Genomic DNA, 25198 nt, shown 5'->3' on the forward strand with positions numbered 1-25198 from the left:
CCGTGCTGAATATCAATATCAAGTGAATATGTTCACCAAGATATTATTTTTCTACTTCGGAATCGAGTCAGTCTTTAAAGCTGCCGTACCATGGTATCACGTGACAGTTAAAAATAAATCACATTTTTACCTTAACAAAAAATCAAGAAGTGTAACACTACCTAAAAGATCATTTGTATGTATGATACAATAATTTGATCGGCAATTAGTTCATGTTTATTAGTATTACTGCTAGAATCCTATCGTTAATCGCATGAAATAAATATTGTCATTATTTATCGGAAACCCACTCAACTTTTTTGATTTCATTGAAAATACTATGAATTTTTATTTACAACAACGCACAGGATTCTTGCAGCACTTTTCAAGTAGTTTTGGTTATGTGCTTTTGATATTTGCCAAATTCAACTTTCATAATATTCAGAGTAATGTTACACTTTTGCCATTTTTGTACACATTGATAGAGGAAAGACCGATCAAGCCATATAAATATTGATCTGCTTACCATATAACACTCGCTGATAAAACAAAATATCTATGCCTGTATTATCCTGTTTATATCCTAACTAATACGCATCTAAATTTTGGATATCTCTATTGAATTAGTCTTATTTCGGCATTGTTTACGCTGCATTCCGATTATGTCTCCTGACATTGATCTTCTCTATTTAACATGCCTGTGACGTCATCAACAATTATTATACGTGATAAGAGACATCGAAGGTATATTCAGTTAAAAGAGTTTCTAATGACATTTTAAACCTGCAGTTTTTATTATTTAAACCAGAGATAAAGTTAAAATTGACATGTTTCTGATTAAAATATGACATCCTGCTGCTTATTGTGACGTCATATCGATCAGTGGAATTTTTACTTAATCGATCGCTGAGAGTTGCCTTATCATACCCACGTATATTTCTATGTTGAACTTTTAACCCATCTTGGGCCCCCAGTATTTGTCCGGTGGTCACACCTTTGATCAATTTAGAATCTACATTATTTAAGAATGCTTGCATAGTAATCTCACAAGTTGAAACGTTGTAATTTTACAGAAGAAGATTTTTAATTTTGTTTGCGATATATTTCTGTGTTAAACTTTGAAACCCGTCTTTGGCCCCAGTTTTAGATCGGGGACAAAGCTTTGATAATTTAGGTTGTACACTATTAAAGGATGTTTACGTAGTAATCTGACAAATTGAAGATTTGTAGTTCTCTAGAGAAAGATAATGAAACCTGTTTTTTTAATATTCCTATGTTAAACGTTGAACCCCTCTTCCTGCCCCAGTAATTTAGAAACTACACTAGCAAAGGATGAATGCACAGTAATATGCCAAACTGTTGCACTGTAAATCTTGAGAAGTAGATTTTTAAACATTTTATTAAACTTTAAACCCCGCTAGGGGCCCCACAGATGGTCTGGGGTCACAATTTTTACAATTTAGATACAATCTTTTGTGTAAAGAATGTCCACTATATATACAAGCTTTTGTGTGAATATTTGCATTTTTGGTGCCGTGGTTCTTGAGAATAAGATTTTTTAAATTTTTTACTAAGTATGTCTATGTTAAACCTTGATTTAATTTCCCTCTGGAGCCCGAACTTTGGTTCGGGTATCAATGATATTTACAATTTCCACTATACATACAAGCTTTTGTATGAATATTGGCATTTTCTCTTTGGTTCAGGTAAGCTAAAATAACGAATAAGGAACCTTATGGATTATTATCCTTCTGATTTTAAATTTTTAGACACGCCTTATTAGAATATTTATGTCTCTGATCGCGATTTGGAAAAATATAACAAAACATCAAATAAAATAGTTTTGCAATGGAATCAATTTTATTTTTTATTATAATAAATTGAAACGTGAAACATGACGGGATGCTTTAAACATGCATTTACATTTTATACAATTTCTTCACAAAGATACTATATACACAAATGTGGCTTAGAAGTGGGAACAGAAAAAGCTCATTTCATTTCACTTCCGTAATATTCATCTCGAATTTTGTAAAATAATACAAACGTTAAATATTTATAATAACACAAGGGTTTATTTTATTCTTAATCATAACAAAAAGAAATAAAAAACAAAAGAAACAAATAAAGAAACAAATTTAAAACAAAAACAAAACACACACACAAAAATACCCCCTCCCCCCAATACATTGGAATTCATGTAAACGTTGGCGAATATCTAATTTTTTTTTAATATACCTTCCAATTATTGGGACAAATGTTCGTTTACAGAGTAGTTTTTGTTCTACTATAGGATTTATCAGCTTTAATCTAGGGCTCCTAAGACGTTTACTGAGACAAAGAAGGAAGTTAAAACATTGTGCAGTTTCAAGTAACGGAATGATATGATATAAAATATAATATACCTCAAAATAAAGTCATCAAAGTAAATATGCGGAAGTACTTAAATTTTTTTTGTATTCTTTCGCTTTTTCCTTAATTTCCGCCATTTTGTTGTAGAATTCCATAGATTTCAAAATTGTGCCAAACACACTAAACTAGTATACGAACAGGAAGATTGATGAAAAAAAGTAATAATGAATATGATGTCTACCTACTGATCCCCGAGAATCAATCTTTACACGAACTCGTAACTTTTTTTTATTAGTTTGTATATTGATCAAGATCTAGTAAATGATTCTATACTGTGTTAGAACCATTATGATGTCATAATTGATTTGATGATCTTTTCCTGTATTTTACGGCTTTAAAGGAATTATGTAGAAAATAAAACAATATTTTGACATTCTATAGCCTATTTAATCGCGGGAAAAGTAATCCCGGTTCCTATATTTAATTTGACATCATTTTAAAAAGGAGGTCAAGAGCTTGTTTAATGCCGTTTTTTGAGAGACTGCAGGTTTTCTAGATATATTTCGTTAGTCAAAATGGACCAAACTCCGAGATTTGTTACATTTATCCTTCATACTTCATAGAAAATTGTTGATTAACATTGAATTTTTATTGTGTTTACCAAATATTTAACCCCGGTACATCCTAAGAAACAAAGATATTGTTATGAGGCATCATTTATAGAATTTATATCTTGAATTTCATAAACCTGTAGGCACCTTTCATTTACTATATCTTGACCTTGTTTTACAGAACAAATTTCTTTATTTTTCTATCACGATAAAACCCTCGCTGTTGCTTCCACCTCAATCATACGTAAGAATGCTTATACAAATGTTTGGCTTTACTGAACTTGTAAAACACCCAAGTAATTAGAACTAAACTAATGATCCGTTAAATTAAAAAACAAACAATAAGGTTCTTGTAGCTATAAAGATAAGTTTGTGTTTGTTCTGTAGATCTACAGAAGGTATGTGAAAATGCGAAAGAGAACACAACAAAATGAAATACAGATGCCAAACAACTTTTGGTCAAATTCAGTTGATTTTATTTACCTATGGTTTTAGTTGTGAGATTTAGTTTTTTATACAGTTCATTTTCATAAGTAAAATGTGTTCTATATACATTTTGTATTAAAAAGAAGATTGGATTATTTTTTCTGATTCTGTGTTTACTGAAAAAATTTGACTGTGTGTTATAATAAAAGTTAAGTGTTGATATTTTAGTTTACATAATTTTGCAGATTGAAAGATTTGTTGGTTTGTTGTTTTGTTGGTTTTATCTTATTTTTTCAATCAGATAGATGCACGATATGCAATAAAAAAAATATAAAAAGTTCCAAAGCACTGAAAATAGCATATCTTAAACTTTGATCATTGACTAAATTAAAAGTTTATTCCGGCAAGATGTAGAAAATTCAAATAGGAAACCGCACTAAATTTCTGAAAACCTATTCCTTTCATAAAACCTATTCTTTTTAATTTATATTAAGCTACACTAGCCTTTCATAACTGTACTTTCTTTTTTGAAAACGTTTATTTATTGATTCATTTTTTCATTGTTAAGAAAACAATTATTTACAAAATACTCAATGGTCATTCACTTAAAAAGTAGGCCTTTAGCCTAAAGAGAAAATAACATTACTTTTTATCATACAATCTAGATGTTTTTTTCCCTTAACATCAGTGAAATCTTTTCGCATTCTAATGGTCCAAAAATTAAATAATTTGTTAACAGTCTGATGAAATCATCTCCCTTCTTCTTACACTTGTTGGGGTCAAACCATCACGAGTGTAAGAAGGAAACAGACTTGGATTTAGGCTCAGAAATTCTTCCACTTAACCAATCCTTTGAGTGATTTTAGGTATGTGAGATGGTGTTATCTATCTGCGGGTTTGACGTAATCCTTATTCCAATAACAACGTTACATGGTATGTAACAGTGTTACGATCAAAAGACACATTCCACTGATAAAAGGAAGACTTGAACCGGAACCTGAAAAGAGAGGATCACGTAAATAGTTCTGGTTAATTCTGGTGTTCAAAAAATACAACGTCACGTCAGATCAAACAAAATAATCATTAACAATGAAGATTTAGACAGAGAGCAGCACTGAGAATAAATAAGTTACATGCAGTTAGTTAACAGGTTATTAATGAATAAGTTATTTGCTTCAAGCAAGAAATCATACAGCTTGTAAAGTAGGCTAAATGTTCAGACATTTTGAAATAATAATGAGCTTTGCAGATTTACTATATTTCAAAACATCAGAAATGGTGTCGTTATTAAATACACAATATTGTTTCTTACAGCCTTCGTCGTCGAGCTCCTTATTTGCTTTTGACCTATCGTCGTCATTTGCTACACAGTCAGTAAGTTCTTCCTTGACACATCTCTGCATCTCTCTAAAAGAGTATCAAGGTATCATTTTCTCGCAATATCACCGGTGTGAGATCGGTTTGTCCAATGTGAGACAGCAGTGTGAGATTTTTCTGTCTTACACTGTGTATTACTACGCCGTTTTAAAACGTAAACAAACGTTGTCTGCTGTAGGGAAATGCAAAATGGTGCATTGAGATTATCCATTTAGTAATTGTGTTGCTTAATTAATTACAATTTATCATATTTTTAATTTAAAAACTGTCCTATGCACTCATTTTGACTTGCACCATTTGAAGCACGCGGAGGAATAAACAGAAAGTAATCTTTTGAACGTCATAACAGAACGTTGTCAAACATCATTTTTTAAGGTAATATAATGCGAAAAATATAACCATTCATTATATACTCGTGTGGGATAGTGAAATTCCACCTCGGAGCCAAGATTCATGGTCTAGGACTCGGCAAAGCCTCGTCCTAGACCGTGAATCTTGTCCCCGAGGTGGAATTTCACTATCCCACACTCGTAATAATGAATGATTCTATTAATCTTGAGATGAAGCATGGTAAAACTAGCCTATTAAAATAAACAAATACTGTTTCTGTTATTCCTACTAGTTATAAATTCCATTACTTCTTACCTGCAGTTTTTTATTCCAAGGTAACTTATCGCTAGCAATTTGCATGAGCTGGTACTACAATAACCTGTACACAAAAATTGTAATCTTTAACTCAAAATCAATAGTTATGTTATATTTTTATATGAAAGAATAACATCTGTTTCTCGTTCAATTGAATTCAATTCACACTAACGAGCATTCGCAATTTTGCATTGTGCATGTCAACGAATTTTACTATTCAAAGCTTTAACTTTTTCCATTTAAGTATTTTAGATCTAGAAAACGTTTTTTAGATACATGTAACAGTACACTATTTCAAGGTATATTTCACTGATGTAATACATTTATCTCTAATATGAGATACTAAATTGTACTAAATAAGATCGCAATAATGTTGTACTAAGGATTAAGTTGAAAAACAAACTAAAATCAAATTGAAAACTTCAATTGCACAGCATTTCATATCGTTTGTGCAGTGTGTGTGTGTGTGTGTGTATATATATATATATATATATATATATATATATATATATAAAGTACAAGCACTTTAAAAATCCAACAACACGCGATATCTATAGATATTAAGTCTAAAAGATTCACGGTAATAGCACGAGATATCAAAAAGCACTTATTTACTTGAAAATAGATGTAGATGTAGATGATTTTTCCCCTTCCTTGTGTAGTTTGTATTTTTTGTCCTAAAGAAGAGACTTGTAGTTTGGAAAATTTGACAATATTGTATTTTATTGTTCGTGTCGTTTGTTATTTTTAGTGGGCATGTATATATATATATATATATATATATATATATATATATATATATATATATATATATATATATCAAAGTAAAATTAATTAAATTACTGTTAATGTACATCAGTACTTTATCTAAAAGAAATAGCCAATCGTCTCCTATAAGAATTTGAGTATGACATGATCATGATTATTTTGTGCAGTCCGTGATCTTTCTTAGGTCGCGATAGGTTTCGACCAATCGATAAACGGGGCGTGTAGATTTCAGTTTGGTTGTTTCTATACAGCTATCCATTTACTACACATACAAAAAGAGGGAATCATGATCGGTAGATGTAAATATAATCTAAAGACCCGTATCTTACATCTTTGCTTGTCCAGTATCTGTTTTCCAACCTTCCTATCCTGAGTTGTATTGCAGTCGGTTAAGGCTTTGGCAACACATTTCTTATGGTCGCTTAAAGACAAAGTGATAATGAGTTATTTTCATGAAGGAAATTATTTAACGAATGAAATCGATCATCACAATGTATATATTCTGTGTAAACGATTTGTTTTGACTGTTTACCTGCAGCCTTTAATCACTAATCCAAACAAATTTGTCTTGCAATCATCTAACTTTGACCCACACTGTGAACCTTGAGCGGAAACACCTGATAGGAAAAATATGATATATTTAATCCAGAAAATGTTTCTTTGATGCATTATTGCTGGTCTTGTGAGATTCCGAAATGTTAATTTTAAAACAGGCACGTTTGATATAGGAATGGTAATCGTTGTCATATTTTTTATAAGAAAGAAATATCTAAAGACAAATAAGAAGATCGGTGAATAAAAGAAAAAAGGGAGTATAAGGTAACGTAAAAGGCTTATTCATTGGGGCTTATTTGGTCACTCCGACAAATACGCTTTCGATGATAACAGAATGTGGATAAAACGGGCTCTTTTTCACTGTACTTTAACCCCCCCCCCCAATTTTTTGCTCATTTGACAATACTACATTATAGCATGTTATAATCCAATGTCAGGTACTTTAAAATTAAAGTTTATAGTTCAGGTTTGTTTGATAATTCAAAGAAGTTATAAAACAGTTTTTATCATCAAGTAGGTATTTTTTTTTTCATTAATATTGACAACGTTTATTAATATTCATACAATCCGCGCGTAGGCTCTATATTCCGACACAATCCCCTTCATACAATAAACGTGTTTCAATGCATCGATATTCGCTCCGTCAGTTACATTACATGGATTTCAAAGCCCTTATTATTTTCAAACCAGTGGCAATGTTCATAAAAGTAGTTTAAAATCCATTTTAAGTCATGTCTTAGAATCTTTGTTAAGGAGGTTGGCACCTGAAATACTCGTAATGTCAATCATCCGAATACCACTTGGATATAAAGATATGGACCTTAACGAGGCCGAGTACAGAACGAGTACGCAAGCTTTCGCGCAGCGTTTCATTTGTATTGTGACGTCATCTTTTTGCTTGTTTGACGCCATGGCGTGATAGTTTCAACTGCAGATATTCAGCGAAAATTGTTGAAAATATCTCGTTTGATGCGTAAAAATAATATTTTATTGTGGAATAAACATAAATGTCTCGAAGTATAAGCTATATTTGGGCTCGGGTCGAAACGTGAAGAGGGTTCAGCAAGCCTAGCCTTCTGTCACGTTTTCTTAACCCGCCTAAATATAGCTAAATTCATATATTTCAGACAATAATCATGTATTTTATATCAATGACCCTTAATATGTGATGTTATATATTTTTTTATTACTTAAATATGTCTGAATGTTTTAATAATACAATTTAGATCACCTTTTCCGCTTTTGTCAAATAAAAAATAACCATTATCTGACGAATCTGGGAAATTGGGCATATAAAAATCAACTTTGATAAGACCCCTGGAACAAACCAGGAGGTAAAAGGTTTTTTTTATTTGACCATTTGATGCCTTTTAGCAATAACTTTAATATGTAGAAAAGAAAAAGAAATCCCTAGGGCAGAAGTTTTGAAAAAATGTAAAAAATATGCAAAATTGATACATTTCAAGCAAAATCCCATAGGGTCCTATGTTAAAGATTAACACACTTTGAGATGACCCCCTAAACAAACGGTGTGGTAAATGTCTTATTTTTTAATCTTAAAATAATAATTATATCAGTAGAAATTCATGTCAAAAGTTTCATCCAAAAATCTAGGGCAGAACAAATTAGACCCGGCCTCGTTAAATGTTCATTTGTTTTATTTGTGACTCATGTCACCTGCCATTTTTTGAAAATATAGGGCCCCAAACAGAAATGTAAATTTTCCTGAAATTTTTGCTAAAATTTAGCATGGAAATTGATTAATTGAAAAAATCAATCAAATATTTATAGTTTGAACAATTATTTAATTAAGATTTTAATACAGTATGAAATTGAACACATGAAGTGACAATAAAATCGCCGTGTATCTCCAAGCGCTATACCTACTTGGTCATTTAAATTGCTCCAGGCATTAGACACGGGACCCGTGTCACGGGTTGTTTATTCAAACAACACTTGTGCTGTAAGATGATAATTGTTTGATGATTGCCCATACCGATACCTAATCTATAATCAATACCTACCGTTTTACGATAATTTGGAGACGCAATGAATGAGAAATTAATTGAGATGAATTTTGAGCCATGGTCAAATTTTGAAATTATAAAACGGTAAACATTATGCTTATCAGCATCATTGTCATTATAATGATTATTGCTGAATAAGTTCTTACAGCTGGTGAAGGACCCGTTCAGTGGGAACAATGGGTGATACTCGGTTATCACATTTTTGACATGTCGATCGTCTCACAGTACAGTAGTACTGAGCAATCTCGTCTTAATATGATACATAAAATAAATAATTATTATGAATTTATTCAATAGTTGTTTGTATTTAGTTTTAAAAAACATCAAGTTCTGCATATTTTACTGAAAAGAAAACGTTGTTTAAGCACGTGCGTAAGGTTAGCACTAAATAAATGGCTGAATCATAACATCCGGTAAGACTAATTTTAAAACCCGTCGGTCAACTCGGAATATTCCAAACTCTTGAAAACTCGAACTCTTGAAACCTCGAACTTTTTCCTCGGTCCCATGGACTTCGAGCTATCGAAAGTTACCTTATCTAAGTCAAAGTTTAAAAAAATCTTGCTTATTGGTGGCCTAGAATGCCAGTACATAATGAACACAACAACAGATGTTACAAAATTTTTGAATAATAAAATTATAACGCAAATAAAAAAAATATTAGTAATGTCATCTTCCAAAACTTTGATTGCAAATTAACATACGTTTGATTTATCATTTAAAAATAAAAAAAAGTAGGGGTCACATCTCAAAAATTTGAGATATAGCATGAAATAAGCTAATTTTAGACCAAGATTTGAGTTTCTTTTTTCTAAAATTCTATGAAATATAAGCTAAATTTACCAAAATATATCGATAGAAATATAAAAATATTGTTCAAATATGTTTTTTTAGATTATCATGAATATATCGTAATACACAAACTATGTAGAAGTTTGCTCTTCTCTGCAAATAAGGAAGCTTAACTAACAGTACTCTAAAAGTACTGAGTTATGAAAATTGATCATTTCCTTCTTGAAGACCTTCCGCCACAAAATGTTGTCCCTTACTAAACTCTGTAAAAAATGTAATTTTGTTTAAACCATTCTATTCAATAAAGTTTATCTGGCATTGTAAAATATAAATATACTATTAGAATTAATATGTGAAGCAGAATTTTCGGCCTAAAATTGACCCAAAATGGCTACCTAAATTCTAAGGAGCGAACCTCTTTATGATATATCTTATGACAATTCTTAAACATATCTTAGAAAATAAACCACTTTTTTCTTCCAACCAGCATTAGCTAAATATTATTGTAGGTGATTTTTTTTTTAAATCGTTAAGAAATCCTCAAAGTTCACAGCGACGTCACATTTCGATTGACAGCTTTAAAAAAAGTCTTAAACAAAAGATGATATTTAACTGGCGCATAACTTTTGATGAATCAATGAAAATGTGGGTTATGTTCTAAGTGAAATAAATCATACTAAAGTTAAGCAAAAATCACCAAATAATAATTTTTTTAAAATGTCGACCAAAAGATTTAATGATTTTATCAACGTTATTTTTTCTCAGTCACATATCCATTATTTTTCGCAAATTGTATTTTTATTTTTTTAAGAAATGAAAATACGAAAAGTGCTTTAGATATGTCTTTTCTGGAGTACAAAAAAATCTTTATTAAAACAACATACCACCTCCTTCAAAATGCAAGCGAGTGGCACTTTTTTCTTCGGTTTCAAGTTTACTACACTGGCAATCAATACTGACTTTTAAAAGCTATTTTAGCATATTACCCGATTAATGTCTTAAAATTACAATTTTAATACACATTTAAACGTTATGTATATCGTTAACTTTTTTTAACCGCAACGCCAAGAAAGTTATAACTTCACCTACGGCAGTAGGAAAAATAAAATTCTGCGCACGTGCAAAGTCAGGTTCATTCGAATTGTGCTTGACTTTAATGCAGATCATAGGATGTAAACCGAAGCCATCTTAGACGTATAAAAAGTGAAGATATCTTAAATTGACTAAATTTACTTTCTAAAAAAAGAATTTCAAAAGATAATCTAAAAATAAATATCTTTGAGCAAAACCTAATTATACAGATATAAAACTTAGAATTGTGGTTGTCTATCATGAACAATTACATTTTCAATTACTGTTGCTAATACAGAATTTGATCCGCCAATGACGATTCGCGCCAATTTCGCATCCCCCTTATAGGTACGTTTAGTAATACTCGGTGGCTAAATATATATATTTTTCTAATTTTAAAGTTTTTAATTTCATCATACATTTTTAGCTAAGAGCGAGCCCTTGTCAACTTCTTAAGAAACGAAATGAAAACGTTGCTATATATTACGGCCAATAAAACTTAACCTTATTTTCACACAAATTCTGTAAAAATACTTAGTACCAATTATTAAGTCGGACAATTTACTAATGCGGTCGTTGCTTTACTTTCCTCAGACTCAGAATAAACAAACCACATAACTTCACTTTACAGGACTGGAAATAGTGTTTACAAGATGCAAATAAGTCACATAAATCAACAAAAATTGTTTCCATTATTTTTCAAAACCAAAAAAATCTAATGCAAAATTTAAGACGACTTCGAGAAATTCTCTTGTGACTAAGATGTGTCCTAAGATAAGTCTGAGACATATCTTAGTCTTAAGATAGCTTCAAGAACAAGCCTATTAGATTATTTAAACCTCTTCAACTGCTCCAGTACCAAAATTGATATTGACAAAAAGCTATAACAAAATTTAAATGCATTAACAAATCGTCCGCTACGATAACTAATCTAGCGACTACTCCTACCTCTGTGGCTGATGGATGCAAGAGCCATGAAAAGGGAGACAGCGACGTACATCTTTTAAAGTCTACAAGGAAGTGCTGTTATGTACTTAATCTAATGCTGCCTTTATATACACTACAGAACTTACATAATCTGTACTGACTGTAGACAATTTTAAATATCTTACAGAATCTCGATTAAACGGATAATGGAAACAAAACAAGAAGATTGGCTAACGTTTTACTGTAAGTGGTTATATTTTCAGTGATATGTAAAAGTAGTCTAATCCCCCCCCAAAAATCACAGTGCCTGGTCTTTACATAAAGAAAATAAAAAAGAATAAGATAACTCAGAGTAATACACTTTTTCTGTGTTGTCTTTAATTTTAAACAATATAAATATATGATACCTCATGATTTGAGATGGTATATGATAATTATTCAACGAGTTGTGTGAGGATAGAAAACACACACCAAGATGGATAAAACTCTTCTGATAGAATCACCGTGTTATTCTTCATTTTTCTTATTTTTAACCTTGTTACGAAAGCAACAAGTGTCAATTTTTTATCCAACGTGTATTTTTGAAAAACAGCTATTTATCTATGAGTTTGGGTCGATGATAACTTCTCTGATATTTAAAAAATATATCAAAAAATCATATTTTGAAAAGAATTATCGGTTTCAATGGTGATATTCTCTAGATTTTCATTTTCAAGATTAATTCATCATCATTTTAATTCATTTAAAGTGGAGATTAGGAGAAACTGTATAAAGTTTTTTGCTAATGTACTATCATCTTCTGACAATTAATGTCAGAAGATTTTTTCATCTGATGCGAGTCAACGTTTACAAATTTCATTTTTGATAGAAATCAACTTTTGTTGCCAAATTTCCTTTTTCTCAGAATAGGATGCACAGTTATCATTATTTATCTTAAAATCTTAAGATCAATTCTAAGTAAAAATCAAAAATAGAATTTAGAGATTCCGGCACACATAGTCACCAGTTTTCTTTATATTGCCTACAATGATACATATTGATGTAATAAGTAGAAAGATGCCATAAATTTGTTGCTACGGACTATCGCTGCCATGGTAATGGAGACCAAAGATAGAAAAATCTTAGCAACTTCAAAACAAAATAGAAAGTAATTGCAGCTTATCTAAGTTATGAAATATTGAATTGACTATATGGTGAATTTTAAAATTATAGAAAAACATTGGTGGGTAAATGATCATACTACAAAGAACGAATTCGTTTTCATAGGTAGGGGTCACTACATTATATTGAATCTTCATAAGATAATGAGGACACATACCTTTTTAAAGACTTAATACGTAGTCAGCGCATGTTTGTCTATTGTTCTCCTTTTAATGGTAGTTGTATATTCATACATTTAAGCTTATGTTAAAAGGAGATCAATAGACAAACCTACACTCATGATAAAACAGACAATACACAATTTCTTCTTGCATCCGCGTCCTCTTTTGTTCATAGGTATACTTTGACCTGTTTGAATATTATAATTTACCACGTGATTTCTAACCCCAGGTAACTTTGTGAGTACAGGACATCGTCACGTGATGTGTTAGGTAGCATGCATACTGTTAGATGACATGATTTGTCCATACATATTTCAATTCATTCCAATCGAGTAATGGTTTTTTAAGTTTTCCGAGATATCTTTAAGGGATTATATCTTCTGTGCGTCACTGGAACCTATTTGTTATTTCGTTTAGAACACATATTTTGTTGACATCAGCCTGGTTAACGATCATCAATAACTACGTATACTGGCCGATATTTTATGGTATAAATTATCTTTTGAAATCTTTCAAATTAAAGGGGCATGGTCTCGATTTTCGTCAATTTTTTTTTTCTGTTTTTATTATTTGCAATGCTTTAGGAATGCATTTCTAATGATCAAATGGAATTTGGGTGCCAGTCGTTGAGTTTTAAGAAAGATACAGGGCTTACAATTCTTCATCATGTAAAAAAGGCTCGTGCCCTGTTTTTGTTTACATAGGTTCAATATACCAGTAAAACTCTTTTTAAGGATGGTTTGTCTATCTTATTATTCATTTTAAGCATAAATAAACAGTTCTTAACGATTAACACATTCATTTTAGGTCTAAAACTGGAATTTTCACTTCAACATTCAAAATGTAAACATACGAGTTGTTTACATAGCGAAGAATTGTAAGCTCTGTAACTCGCTTATAACTCATCAAATGACACTCAAATTATGGTAGCCTATTAAAAATGCTTTACTGAAGCATTGTAAACATTTAAATCGAAAAAATAATTTTTGACCAAAATCGTGACCATGTCCCTTTAAATGGCAACATGCAGAGAGAGAGAGAGAGAGAGAGAGAGAGAGAGAGAGAGAGAGAGAGAGAGAGAGAGAGAGAGAGAGAGAGAGGTCTCAATGGTTTAACGAAACTTTCATGAACATGTAATTTCATAATAACGTAGAATTTATCATTAGTTGACATCATAAGTTTACATATTGTATGAGTGTTTTTAACACACAAAAAATATTTACAAATTTGATTTTTTTTACCTACGCATTGAGTCACGAAATAAAAATATGTTGGTATATGGAACATTCAGAACAAAGTATGACGGCATATATTAGGCTTTTGCCAATCATTGTAATTGTGTGTGTGCCAATAATATATTTGTATTTGTATTTATCCAAAATGCTATATTTTTTTAAAATTATAACTTCAATAAATAGTTATTCTTTTTTATCATTAAAAAATCATACTCCATTCAACACGACAAACAAACAACATTACGTGTTCTACTTGACGTCATGCATTTTTCTGTCATATATCAACCTAAGAAAAAAAATCAGTTGGCGGATCTTAAAAGGTGTTTTGTGCACTGCAATACCACCGTAATGTTTATTGCGATGTTCTCATAAGTTAACTCATACGATTTTATCTGATATTATTTCAGGATTTTACAGAAGCAGCTCACAATATAAAGAAGAAACTCCTAGTTCTTTGACGAATAATTATTTAAACGGTAATTTCAACAGTTATTCGTTTTTTAGTTAACCACCCTTTACAATTCCATACATATACACGTGCAAGTCAAATGACATAGTATTGAGCATGTACCTAAACTTTAAACTGACATCACTATGTCCGTCTGTCTTTGAATGTAATTGTATTGTAATACAACTGTTCATCATTCACGTATTTTAAACAGTATTTGGCTATCGGCTGTTCTCTTGACACGAGTCAAACGTGTTTATTGTCAACTTTGATTCAACTTCCATTTAAAAAGCTGAAATATTACAGCCTATTGGTTTACACAGTAGAAAAAAATCATATTTTTAAAGTTTGTTAATCAAGTTCAACAGGCGGCAAAATATACAAAATAATTTGTCAAACTCGATTGTATTAATCATACATCGAGCACTTCTGTGTGGAAGAACTTTTACCGAGCTTAAAAGAGCTACAATATGCACCATTTCGCACAAGACCAGGCATTCCTTTCATATCAACATAGCCATTTCCATGTGGTCTAACTGGATTGACTTCATCATTGAAACAGGCTCCCTTTCCGGTGATTTCTGAATACGGGTTCTCCTCTTCCGGTAAGATTTTCACACGGGTTGAGTTCCCGGGAGATGAGGCCGGAACACATTGATACTCTGTGTTTTTAAAAAACGTTTTCCCTTTCTTCAACTTTGATTTACTTTTTACTTCTGAGGGATGCACATTCTTGGCTTCCATATTCCATTTTGATGTTACTCTGAATTTAAAAACAAAGTTTTCTTTACAATTATTTTGCTGAAACCATAAACCATCTACTTGTATTTCTGGTTGATTTCCATTTATACTACTTTCATGACTGAAACTTTATATTCGGTATGACACTAGTATATGAACAAACCTTTTCCAAAGAACCAGCATGAAACCCATCAACACCATGAATAAGATCAGATTGAAGCCGCTGAATGCAAATGGCACTACAGCAATGAAATCAGATTAAAAGAATGTTGAATGTTATGATATCTCACATATCAACTGATGGAACGACACACAAAATGAAATTAGACTGAATCCACTGAATGCTAAATAAACTACAAAAAGTTAAAACAGGTTGATATCCTTGATACAAGGTATTTCAATAATAACATAAGAATATATGTGATATAAAAATCAGATTGAGTCTATAGGTTACATGCTTTAATTCAACAGACGCTAAAAGTTTAATATGAAGTAACTACAGAACTTTGGTATTTTAATATTTTGAAAGTGTATATTAGACTTTCATTTTCATGAGTGTGCTATATCGAAATTGAATTAAAGCAATAATCAATATTCATTTTAGTAAACGTACGTTAACTGCTAATATAAACATGATAAAACGATTACAAACTATAATTCATACTTTGATACTTGGCTATATATATTTTGATTTATATATTCTCTAATATCACTTTATCAAATATGACTCAATGGAGTCAAATAAATGACATTTCTATCAGCTGTACAAAAAAAACCAACCTCCAGCTGGGTAATATAAATTCAAAAGTAAAGCTAAGAGTAAACAATTAATTTGGAATGAATGGAATTTGGTTTTCTTTTTTCCCTTTTACTATAAAGACCACCTAAATCATTGCGTTTTGATTTCCGTTACCCGTCTATAGTTTGTGATGGTGATAAATAAGTACAATATTTCACAATTTTCAGCATGAACAAATTTGAAAGCAATCGTGCTCAAAGTTTTAGAAACTCTTAGATACCTAAAAGTACTTAAAATCATAACGATTGTTGAAAACTATACAATTGACTTGAGATGTTTACCCTACAATAAATAAATGTCCATTGACAAGGAGACTCTATTAAGGAGACTTGGTCGTATATAATGAGGAAGTGATCGAATAGCCATTATGAGCAGGAAGAAATGAACGCCCTTATAACAATTGTTTTAATTGGCGTCGTGTTAACTAAACCCTTACACAGAGTCTTCAAATCCCAGACATGCCAATCTCCATTTTCTGTGGTCCGAGTACCAACAAGCTGTAGGGAAGACGCTTCACTCAGATCTTCTTGCATGTAGGCTTGAACTATTTCATGTAAAACAATACATCTAAATATCAGGATTGTGCTCGGTCATCAGATATAATTCAGATATGTTTTAAAATGCACTTTATAAGAAAAAAACATATAAACAACGAAACAAAATCAATATCAAAGTAAATAAACAAAAGTACTATATATGTGTGTGTGTGTGTGTGTGTGTGTGTGTGTGTGTGTGCATGTGTGTGTGTGTTTGTTTGTTTGTTTTAACGATGGTTAAGAATCAATGCATGATCAAATAGGTTTCCTACCGCTCAGAGCCTCTTCTCTGTATGGTAGTGGAGTTATTTCCAAAAATGTTGACATTTGATGATCTGGTATATCTGAGAAAATTAGTGAAGTGTGTATCATCAATTGAAAAAAAGTTGTCATTTTTTTTTAATCAATATTGACTCTTAGATTGTTTATTCTGTAATAACTATTTGTATTGGAGACGGTCTTTAAGGTGGTACGTGAGATCTATCAATATAATCGTGGATTTAAGTACTTTATGATTAAAATACTTTCAGCGGTTTAGAATTTTCCAGTTTTTCAATATCTATCCAAAGAATATGTTTTAAAATGTTTTGGAAAACTTTTAAAATCCCCATCCGGACTCGATCTCATGACTTACATTTTCGTATTGAACCTTTTAACCTACTGTGCTACGCTGTTAGATGAAAATTTTGGGAAAGAAACCATTAAATTGTTATAAAATAACATTTTGGTTAAATATTACTTTTCATTTTGGAATGTTTAAAGCCTATATAGCTAGGCACAAGTGACACGATATTCACGCTATTGGTGTGTCAATAAGGAGAGTAATTGAACCAATTAGCTTTTTAACTTTTGATTTCAATTCGTTAAGTACATGTACTTTGTATTGTTTGTGTTGAACAATGTCAGTAATCCAATGATTAACATAAGATATTAAATCTAGGGATTAAAATTAAGAAATTTACAAAAAAGCTTCAAATTCTTTCAATTATCTCATTGGTTCCAGGATTTCAACCTCGTCCCTTTTAAAGAAGTAAGAAGTATTTTCGATTTTAAAAACGATCAGGTAAATTTACACTTACGAGACCCTTCAATGAACTTTTATACTCACACGAAGTGTTGATACAGACACCCATTTTTGGAATTGAGCAGTCATCCTGTCTTGATTCCAACGTTTCATTGTCACGGGAAACCACGTATGTACATTGCTCTGAAACAACGGCCATTGTATTGTGTAACAAGAATCATTATGTTCAGCATCGGGTTAATTGGGTACGGAAAAATTTGCCTTGTATTTATTGTCTATTATCGTTCAAGATATCAACAATTCATATTTTAACAGGTTTTTCAATTTAAAAAATTCTATAGCTTTATTGCTTTGTTTTATCCACCCTTTAGTAATACAGCGCATTGAAACTATCATTGTTGTCAAAAACGTTCTTTTTAAATTAAATATTCTATCAAATAACATCCATTGATTTAGTATGTTAGTTAAACAAACTTTACTAAGACTAATACCTCGGGTACTATCCATAATGACCTCTGGGACCCAGAAAGCTGTTGGCTTCTTGAAATCATTCTGAAGCCTGGTGACATCAACTATGACGTCTTCCATTTTGTGTTGAGCACTTCCACATATACCCTTCGCCTTTTGGTATGTCACTTCGGTCCAACGTATTTCAAAGCTGCCAAGGTGTACTGTTGAAAACACAATGCTAATGTACCTTAATTCTACATACCTTTAGGAAGGAGAAGTAAGAGAGCAAAGTGCATTTTCATAGTTGGTTAAAATTTCGATACGTCATGGATACGGCTAAACATTTTAGATACATGTATAATGGTTACCACAAATGAACGGATTTCTCATATCTCCCCGTGTGTGTTGCTGTTTCATGCGGTAACAGGCATCTGAAAGTTAAGATGGATTAGTCAATGAAATATCCTCACATCAGTAAAGAGTCAACTCTCTCTTGATATTCTCACCTTCTGTGCATCCTAACTCTTTAACTTTCCCGTCAATCCACGCTTCGACATTCATTCCAAGTTCTTTGATGATTTCTGCTGTAAGGTTCTTTTCCCCTATGTATTGATAGGTTATCAGTTCGGATTCGTACTTGGTCTTGCATTCTCTCGACGCCTCTTCCCAGTGAATTTTATACTCAGGTGTACACAAAATTCCTGTGTAGAATGGAACAACAATACATAGCAATTGTTGTCAATACTGGTTTTTCTAAATCTGAAGGTTTTAAACTTAAAGTAAGCGTCAAATTGCCACACAGCGACAGATGCAGAACCTGTCTCTTCTGTATGAACCTGTAGACCTAGACCCACACTATCTAAGTAAAACAGACACTAATTATCGGTGCTTGGCCGACTCTAGCATGTCTGATATCATATGATATAAGAAACAAGTACAAAAACCATGTTAAAAATTTTAAAAAAAAAATTTTTTGCTAGTGTTTTTTGTGCAAAACAATGTTAGATTGAACAGTTTTCAAGTCTTTAAAAAGTTATAAGTTTTTCATCAGTTGTGTCTTATGTGCTAATTAAAGTCATAACTTATAAATGAAGAAAGAATATAGACATCACTAAATTAAAAGGAATTGGTACCTGTAACTAAGCACACAAGAGGGATGAGACCTCTGAACGTTCCACTGAATCGCCGCAGCATCATTGATTGCCCTAATCAAATCTCATGTTGTCAACTTATGCGCATTCTCTCATTTCCCCATTATCCTGAAATAGAGTGAAAAAGAGTTTTGAATTTTATACTTTAGTTTTGGGCATGCGCATACTAAAAAAATTTGCAGTTGCTGACAAGTGGTTTTCAGTTTGAAGTAAATGTTTTATTATGTGATTAACACAATACAAATAAACAGTTATATTGCTTAAGAGTTATAATAAATAATCTATATTAAAGGTGGACAACATATTTACCGAAAGAAATACAAACCATTTTTTACAAGTTCCAATGTAATGCAAAAAATTGCTATTTGTAAAAATTTTGAATAAAACTGAAACCAATGTGATAAACCATTTAACGAATCGTTTATCTTAACAAATATGTATTAAAGATTATATAGCGAACCAGTTATGTCACAGTACGAATGTTTTAGCATTGTTTGCCAGTGGGTCATTGAAGAAAACTAAGAAGTCCAATGAAATTGCAGTGAACAGATTTTAAGTTATGTGTCATGTCTACGCTATTTTGGGACAACCCTCGTATATCGGCTATGTAAATTTTCTTTAATTGATGTTAGCTAACATTTTAACAAATTATGACAAAGATTTGTGAATTGTTATGTGATTTTTATTTCATTTTAATAGTCAATATTATAATTACAATACAGTTCGGATATGAAATACAACTTATTATCATTTGCAATTAATTTTGATTAAAATAATGTCATTTTTTAAAATAATAAAACTGTTCTCTCCATGCGTTCTTTTGTGAATTTTATATTTTGATTCTGTTGTACCAATAGTGATGATTTTACTAGTTTTGTCATATGGTTTTATACACTTGTGGATTGTTCTATTTATGCAAATGGAGTTGGTCTTATCTATGCTATATTGATGACAATATGTTGCATCAAATTAGGCTAATGCTGTTGGTGGGCGATCATAAATCCTGTTGGTGGTTTCTTTGTCACTTTTGGAGCTGTGCAAGCAAACTTTGGCGGTGCTGTTTATGCTTATGTTGTTTCATTGTGTAGTTGTAATAAATGGTCACGGTTCAGTACTGCTGGTGAGATTTAATAACATGGTTTGTTAAGATTATATCGATGTTGGCTGTGCTGTTTTTCTGGGGTTTACGCCATTACTGATAATGATATATTGTTGGTATCGATTGATGTCGTTAGGTTTTTGATTTGACCAAAACGAAATAGTTGTGTTTTTTTCATTCCGGTGCTAGAAACATTTTTTTAGTCAAGTTATGTTTGTTTGATGTATTTATTAAATCCTATAGTAGATTATCAAAAAAATAATTAAAATCCCGGATGCTAAGGGATTTATCATGGTTTTATCTTTGTTCACATCCGATAGATCTCTGACATTATAACATATACCAGTAAAAGTTAAAACATTGATAACATCCCGGCAGAGAAAAGCACAATGCAGATAAATAAGTCCTAATTTTGAACCCAGGCCTAAATATTTTGAATAAATCGGTTTTAGTTTCTATATTGTACCTTTCAATCATATATATCGAAAGGAACTGTTATCTAGGAAAAACAACAATTTTTTCCTTTTTGTATCATAATACTGTACCTGATACAACACGGTAAAACACGATGCATTTATCCGAATAATGATTAATAAGGTAATCACCGGGAATTGGTTGTTAACATCGTTATGATGACCTTGATGATAAATCTATACTACACATAATCATAATTTTAATCAAATTATTATAAAGTAAATATTGAATTAGATTTCATAAGATAGATTATTTTCATTTTGCTGTAAAATTATTCGTTTCATTCTGTAATACATGATCAAAAGAATGTTTGATGCGATGAAATAGACCTTTTTTGTCATATTGAACCCTATGAACATGCGTCAATATACTTGGCAAATATATCATTCAATCCAAAAGTCTTGAAACTTTAAGTGAACTTATACATAGTATCAAATCAAACATAGGGAGTGTTTTAGTGTGTTCAATAAGTGTACGAGAAGGTCAATTAAGGGAAGTACAAGTGCCAAACAAGAACTCGTAATTGAGTTAAGGGTCACCTAGAATCCTCATGGAAGAATTTGAAACACACAAGGAAGTTTATAGAGGATAGCTATGGTGGCATATTTCTGACCCCTATATCAAGATCAATTATGTCGACATGCAAGAAAATTATGTCAACATGCAAAAAAAATATGTCAGCATGCAAGATGATTGTCTGCACATGCAAGTTACAAATCTTTTAAGAGAACCTAATTTTTTATGTGGGTAAAATCACTTACTTACACCAGTATCTGATATTTTAGATGCAAGATGCAACATAATTATGACAACATGCGGCTTATTAATGTTGCCATGCTATTAATATATGTGAACATGCAAGTTATTTATGTTAACATGTAAGAAATTTATGTCAACATGCGAAGTAATTATGTTATTTATGCATATTGACTAAATATCTTGCATGTTAAAATAATTAACTCGCATGTTAATGTTGATAAGTCACATGTCAACATATGTATATTGCATGTTAACATAATTAACTTGCATGTTGACATAGATAAGTCGCATTTCGACTTAATATGTTGCATGTCTACATAATCATTTTGCATGTCAACATAACTAAGTCGCATGTTGTCATAATTATGTTGCATCTTGCATCTATGATGTCAAATTACGGCATTAGTATGTCATTTTACCAATATAAAAATCAAATTCTCTAAAAGGATGAAAACAACATGGTCAAATAATTTAGCAGATATTTGAAGAAGAAAAAAATGTCGGGGTCATCCATTTGAATAAACATGGAGATAAATATGTCACAGTGTAAAAAGAAAATGAACTTTTTCAGACATTTTGTTGTTACCAAAAATTTCTTCTTAGCGACGGTCTAAAAGGGGCATAAAGGGGGCTCATGTTTATTAATGTCTATTTTACATTAATTTTATAAAAATTGCCTTTCTCTTGAACTCGCTCTTTTTTGCGATAGAAGCACGACTGTGAGTTTCCCGCTCTCATACAGAGTGTGCTGGGATGCGCCAGGAATTAAAATTCGGACTTAAAAAAAAAAAAGGAAATGGTTTTACTACTTCAGTTCAAAAACTAATCTAAAGCATATCCTCTTTGCAAAATAACCATGTATTTGGATTTGATTCGTACCAGTTGTAATATATATCATTCAATAATGTCTACCACTTAAACTGGTATGGCTCGTGAAATTCAAATATTCTTAATTCAGGATTGAATACATTTATTTGTCCTGTCATTTCATTCTAAGCGTAGCACGTGATTATTATTCAGTCTGAATGGGTCTCCAAGAAACATATTAAATAAATATAACCAATTTTAAATTTCTTTTCATTCATATAGAACACCACATCTGTCTTATGTAGATAATCTTCATAATATGATGGTACTTTAGCATTACATGCTGATACTTCAGCATTACATGGTGGTACTTAAACATTACGTGCTGGTATTTCAACATTACATGATGGTACTTTAACATTACGTGCTGATACTTTAATTTTACATGCTGATACATTAACATAACATGCTGTTATACCATAAAATGATGGTATTTCAATATGCAGTGGTTCCAAAGTAGCTATAAGCACCGGGATCGTGATTCCGTATTACGAAGATGGACACTTTTCAAACCCAGTTGGTTATCATTAAAATCTATATTGCCAAAACTAGAGCTTGTCCCACTCAGGTGAAACTGGATTCTGGAGGGAATCGGTGCACGGTCACTTTAATCAATTTGTAAAAACCTGCGCCGAAACCTCTGAGTCAAACGACTCCTGAGTCGTCCTTGTTTAGGCGCCTTCAAATTCAATGCCAATTTTACAAGTTCGTTTTCTGTCGTAGATTGACTGTATTAATCCTGCAAGCGGGCCCATTCAATTGGCGCTTGTTTTACCATTGTTTAGCCAGGCCTATGGGTTCGGGCGCTTCTACGCCATTAAGCAGGGACTTAACTGTTCAAGGGACTTTTAATGAAATCAGAGTACGAGCAATCATCCAGCAGATCCCAGTGCATGCACATAGCATCATTTATAGGGAAAGGGTGCAAACCTACCACTCAATCTCGACATGTAAATAAAAAAAGGGGGCGGTCAAACACCGGTTTTTGATCTATTAATCTAATTATGATCGAATTTCTATACATTTGCATATGCGTTTTCACCTTGTAAAAAATGAAATGTCAGTTTTTAAAAAACTTTTTTTATATTATGATTTATGTAAGTTTCCACAAAAAGCGCGTTGGTTAAAAAGAGAGTAATTAACATGAGTTTGGCTTCATGAAGCATTTACAGTGCTTATATTGCTTAATTTCAGTAACGTAGCGCATCTGCCAAAATACATATAAAAAAACTGCTGGCACTGAAGAAGAACAAAGTACAGCTCATAAGAGAGGATCTCTATACTGAATAAAATAATGTCGGAACATACGATTTGTTTGGGTATAATGTATCAAGACATATTACAACCACACATGCAGTTTATAAGATCACGGTCCTATCATGCAAAGGATAAAGCATTGCATTACTGTTGAAATTTTTTCAGTAACTGTACTGTTGAACAAATCAGTGCTTACATTGCCCACTCCTACAAGTGGATCTCCAGGGAGAGCCCGTCAATCCCCATAAGTCCAATTACTAACATGAATGACAGAAGTCTTTGTTTAGGTGCTATTAATATTTTTAGCAGTCTGCTCTGACCGAGCGCCAAAAGATTTGGTTCTGTATGCAAATTTTTAGACCAAAATCCTCTTGGGGACTTTTTGTTCCCCCTGATTTTTATGCGCTGAGCCCCAATGGTCTTACCAAGCAGCCATTCTTTAAAATTTGAAATGACCTTTTTTATAAGACAACACTTAGTCAAATAGTAGCATTTGTTGAGTATCTTGATCTAAACTAGTCTAAGTGCACCTTAGTCCTATCTGAAACAGAGATACAGCCCAGTGTTAAAATCTTTACAGGCATCCACGTATTCTGAGTTTTAGCGTATTTCGATCCCAAGGCGACGCTTCCCTATTTTTAGAACCCCCGCATAGTGAAGTACCATCATGTAATCAAGAAGTATCAGCATAAAATGTTAAAGTATCAGCACGTAATATTAAAGTACCATCATGTAATGTTGAAGTATCAGCACGTAATATTAAAGTACCATCATGTAATGTTGAAGTATCAGCAAGTAATATTTAAGAACCATCATGTAATGTTTTAAAACTAATGTTGAAGTATCAGAACGTAATATTAAAGTTCCATCATGTAATGTTTAAGTATCAGCAGGTAATGTTGAAGCATCACCATATTATGAAAATTATCTACATAAGGCAGTTAAGGCGTTCCATACATTCACACTCACTGTAGATTCCTTATTTTACGCTAGTACTTACTTTCGCGATTTAACGATTTTGCATCAAACCGCGAGAATACAAAATCGCGATCGTTGAAATTTAAATCACTGTTTCTTTTAGTTTACATCTGCTCTAAACGAGATGTGATTCTCGTGATTTTACGCAGATAATAATTCCTCGTGTTAAATTAAGAATCTACAGTACTAACTTACTCTCCTTCAACCCAGAATATTTCTTTTTGCCTGTCTGCTGACATATGATGTACCATGCCCCAAGTCCATCCCTGATCTTTCATCTCCTTCTCAACTGACCTCTGCCATGTCTCTTTTGGTCGCCCTCTGCTTCTTTTTCCAGGTGGAGTCCATCTTTAGGCTTCCCTTGGTATTTATGATATATTGGAAACAAGAGGCCCAGGGGCCACATCGCTCACCTGAGCAACAATTGCCTTAATTCTTATCAAATTAGCATAACAGTATCAAAATATCATGACAACTAAGTAGAGTAGATCTTGCCAAAAAAAATTGAAAATCTGCCAATTTTTATCC

The 25198-nt window shown here is 31.9% G+C and overlaps 2 protein-coding genes across 3 annotated transcripts; both read right to left on the reverse strand.

Moving 5' to 3' along the window:
* Positions 1 to 1812: 1812 nt before the first annotated feature.
* On the reverse strand, positions 1813 to 11677 carry LOC117681659 (uncharacterized). Its single transcript, XM_034447089.2, has 6 exons — positions 11552 to 11677; positions 6691 to 6775; positions 6488 to 6579; positions 5391 to 5454; positions 4681 to 4775; positions 1813 to 4365 (listed from the first exon to the last, which is right to left on the reverse strand). Exons 1-6 carry the CDS (start codon positions 11601 to 11603, stop codon positions 4295 to 4297), a joined length of 459 nt encoding a protein of 152 aa, XP_034302980.2. The 5' UTR covers positions 11604 to 11677; the 3' UTR covers positions 1813 to 4294.
* A 2779-nt stretch (positions 11678 to 14456) lies between these two features.
* Positions 14457 to 19580, reverse strand: LOC105330830 (uncharacterized). Of its 2 annotated transcripts, none has more exons than XM_034447083.2 (9): positions 19562 to 19580; positions 19219 to 19344; positions 18592 to 18786; positions 18127 to 18306; positions 17720 to 17818; positions 16884 to 16955; positions 16512 to 16619; positions 15440 to 15515; positions 14457 to 15298 (listed from the first exon to the last, which is right to left on the reverse strand). In XM_034447083.2, the coding sequence occupies exons 2-9, from the start codon at positions 19280 to 19282 to the stop codon at positions 14944 to 14946; spliced, it is 1149 nt and encodes a 382-aa protein (XP_034302974.2). In that variant the 5' UTR covers positions 19283 to 19344; positions 19562 to 19580; the 3' UTR covers positions 14457 to 14943. The 2 variants fall into 2 exon arrangements, with proteins under 2 accessions (XP_034302974.2, XP_034302973.2); XM_034447082.2 differs by lacking the exon at positions 19562 to 19580 and adding an exon at positions 18454 to 18516 and having other exon boundaries at positions 19219 to 19350.
* Between the last annotated feature and the right edge of the window lie 5618 nt (positions 19581 to 25198).

This window comes from Magallana gigas, chromosome 2 (assembly GCF_963853765.1).
Source record: "Magallana gigas chromosome 2, xbMagGiga1.1, whole genome shotgun sequence".
Classification (NCBI taxonomy): Eukaryota; Metazoa; Mollusca; class Bivalvia; order Ostreida; family Ostreidae; genus Magallana; species Magallana gigas.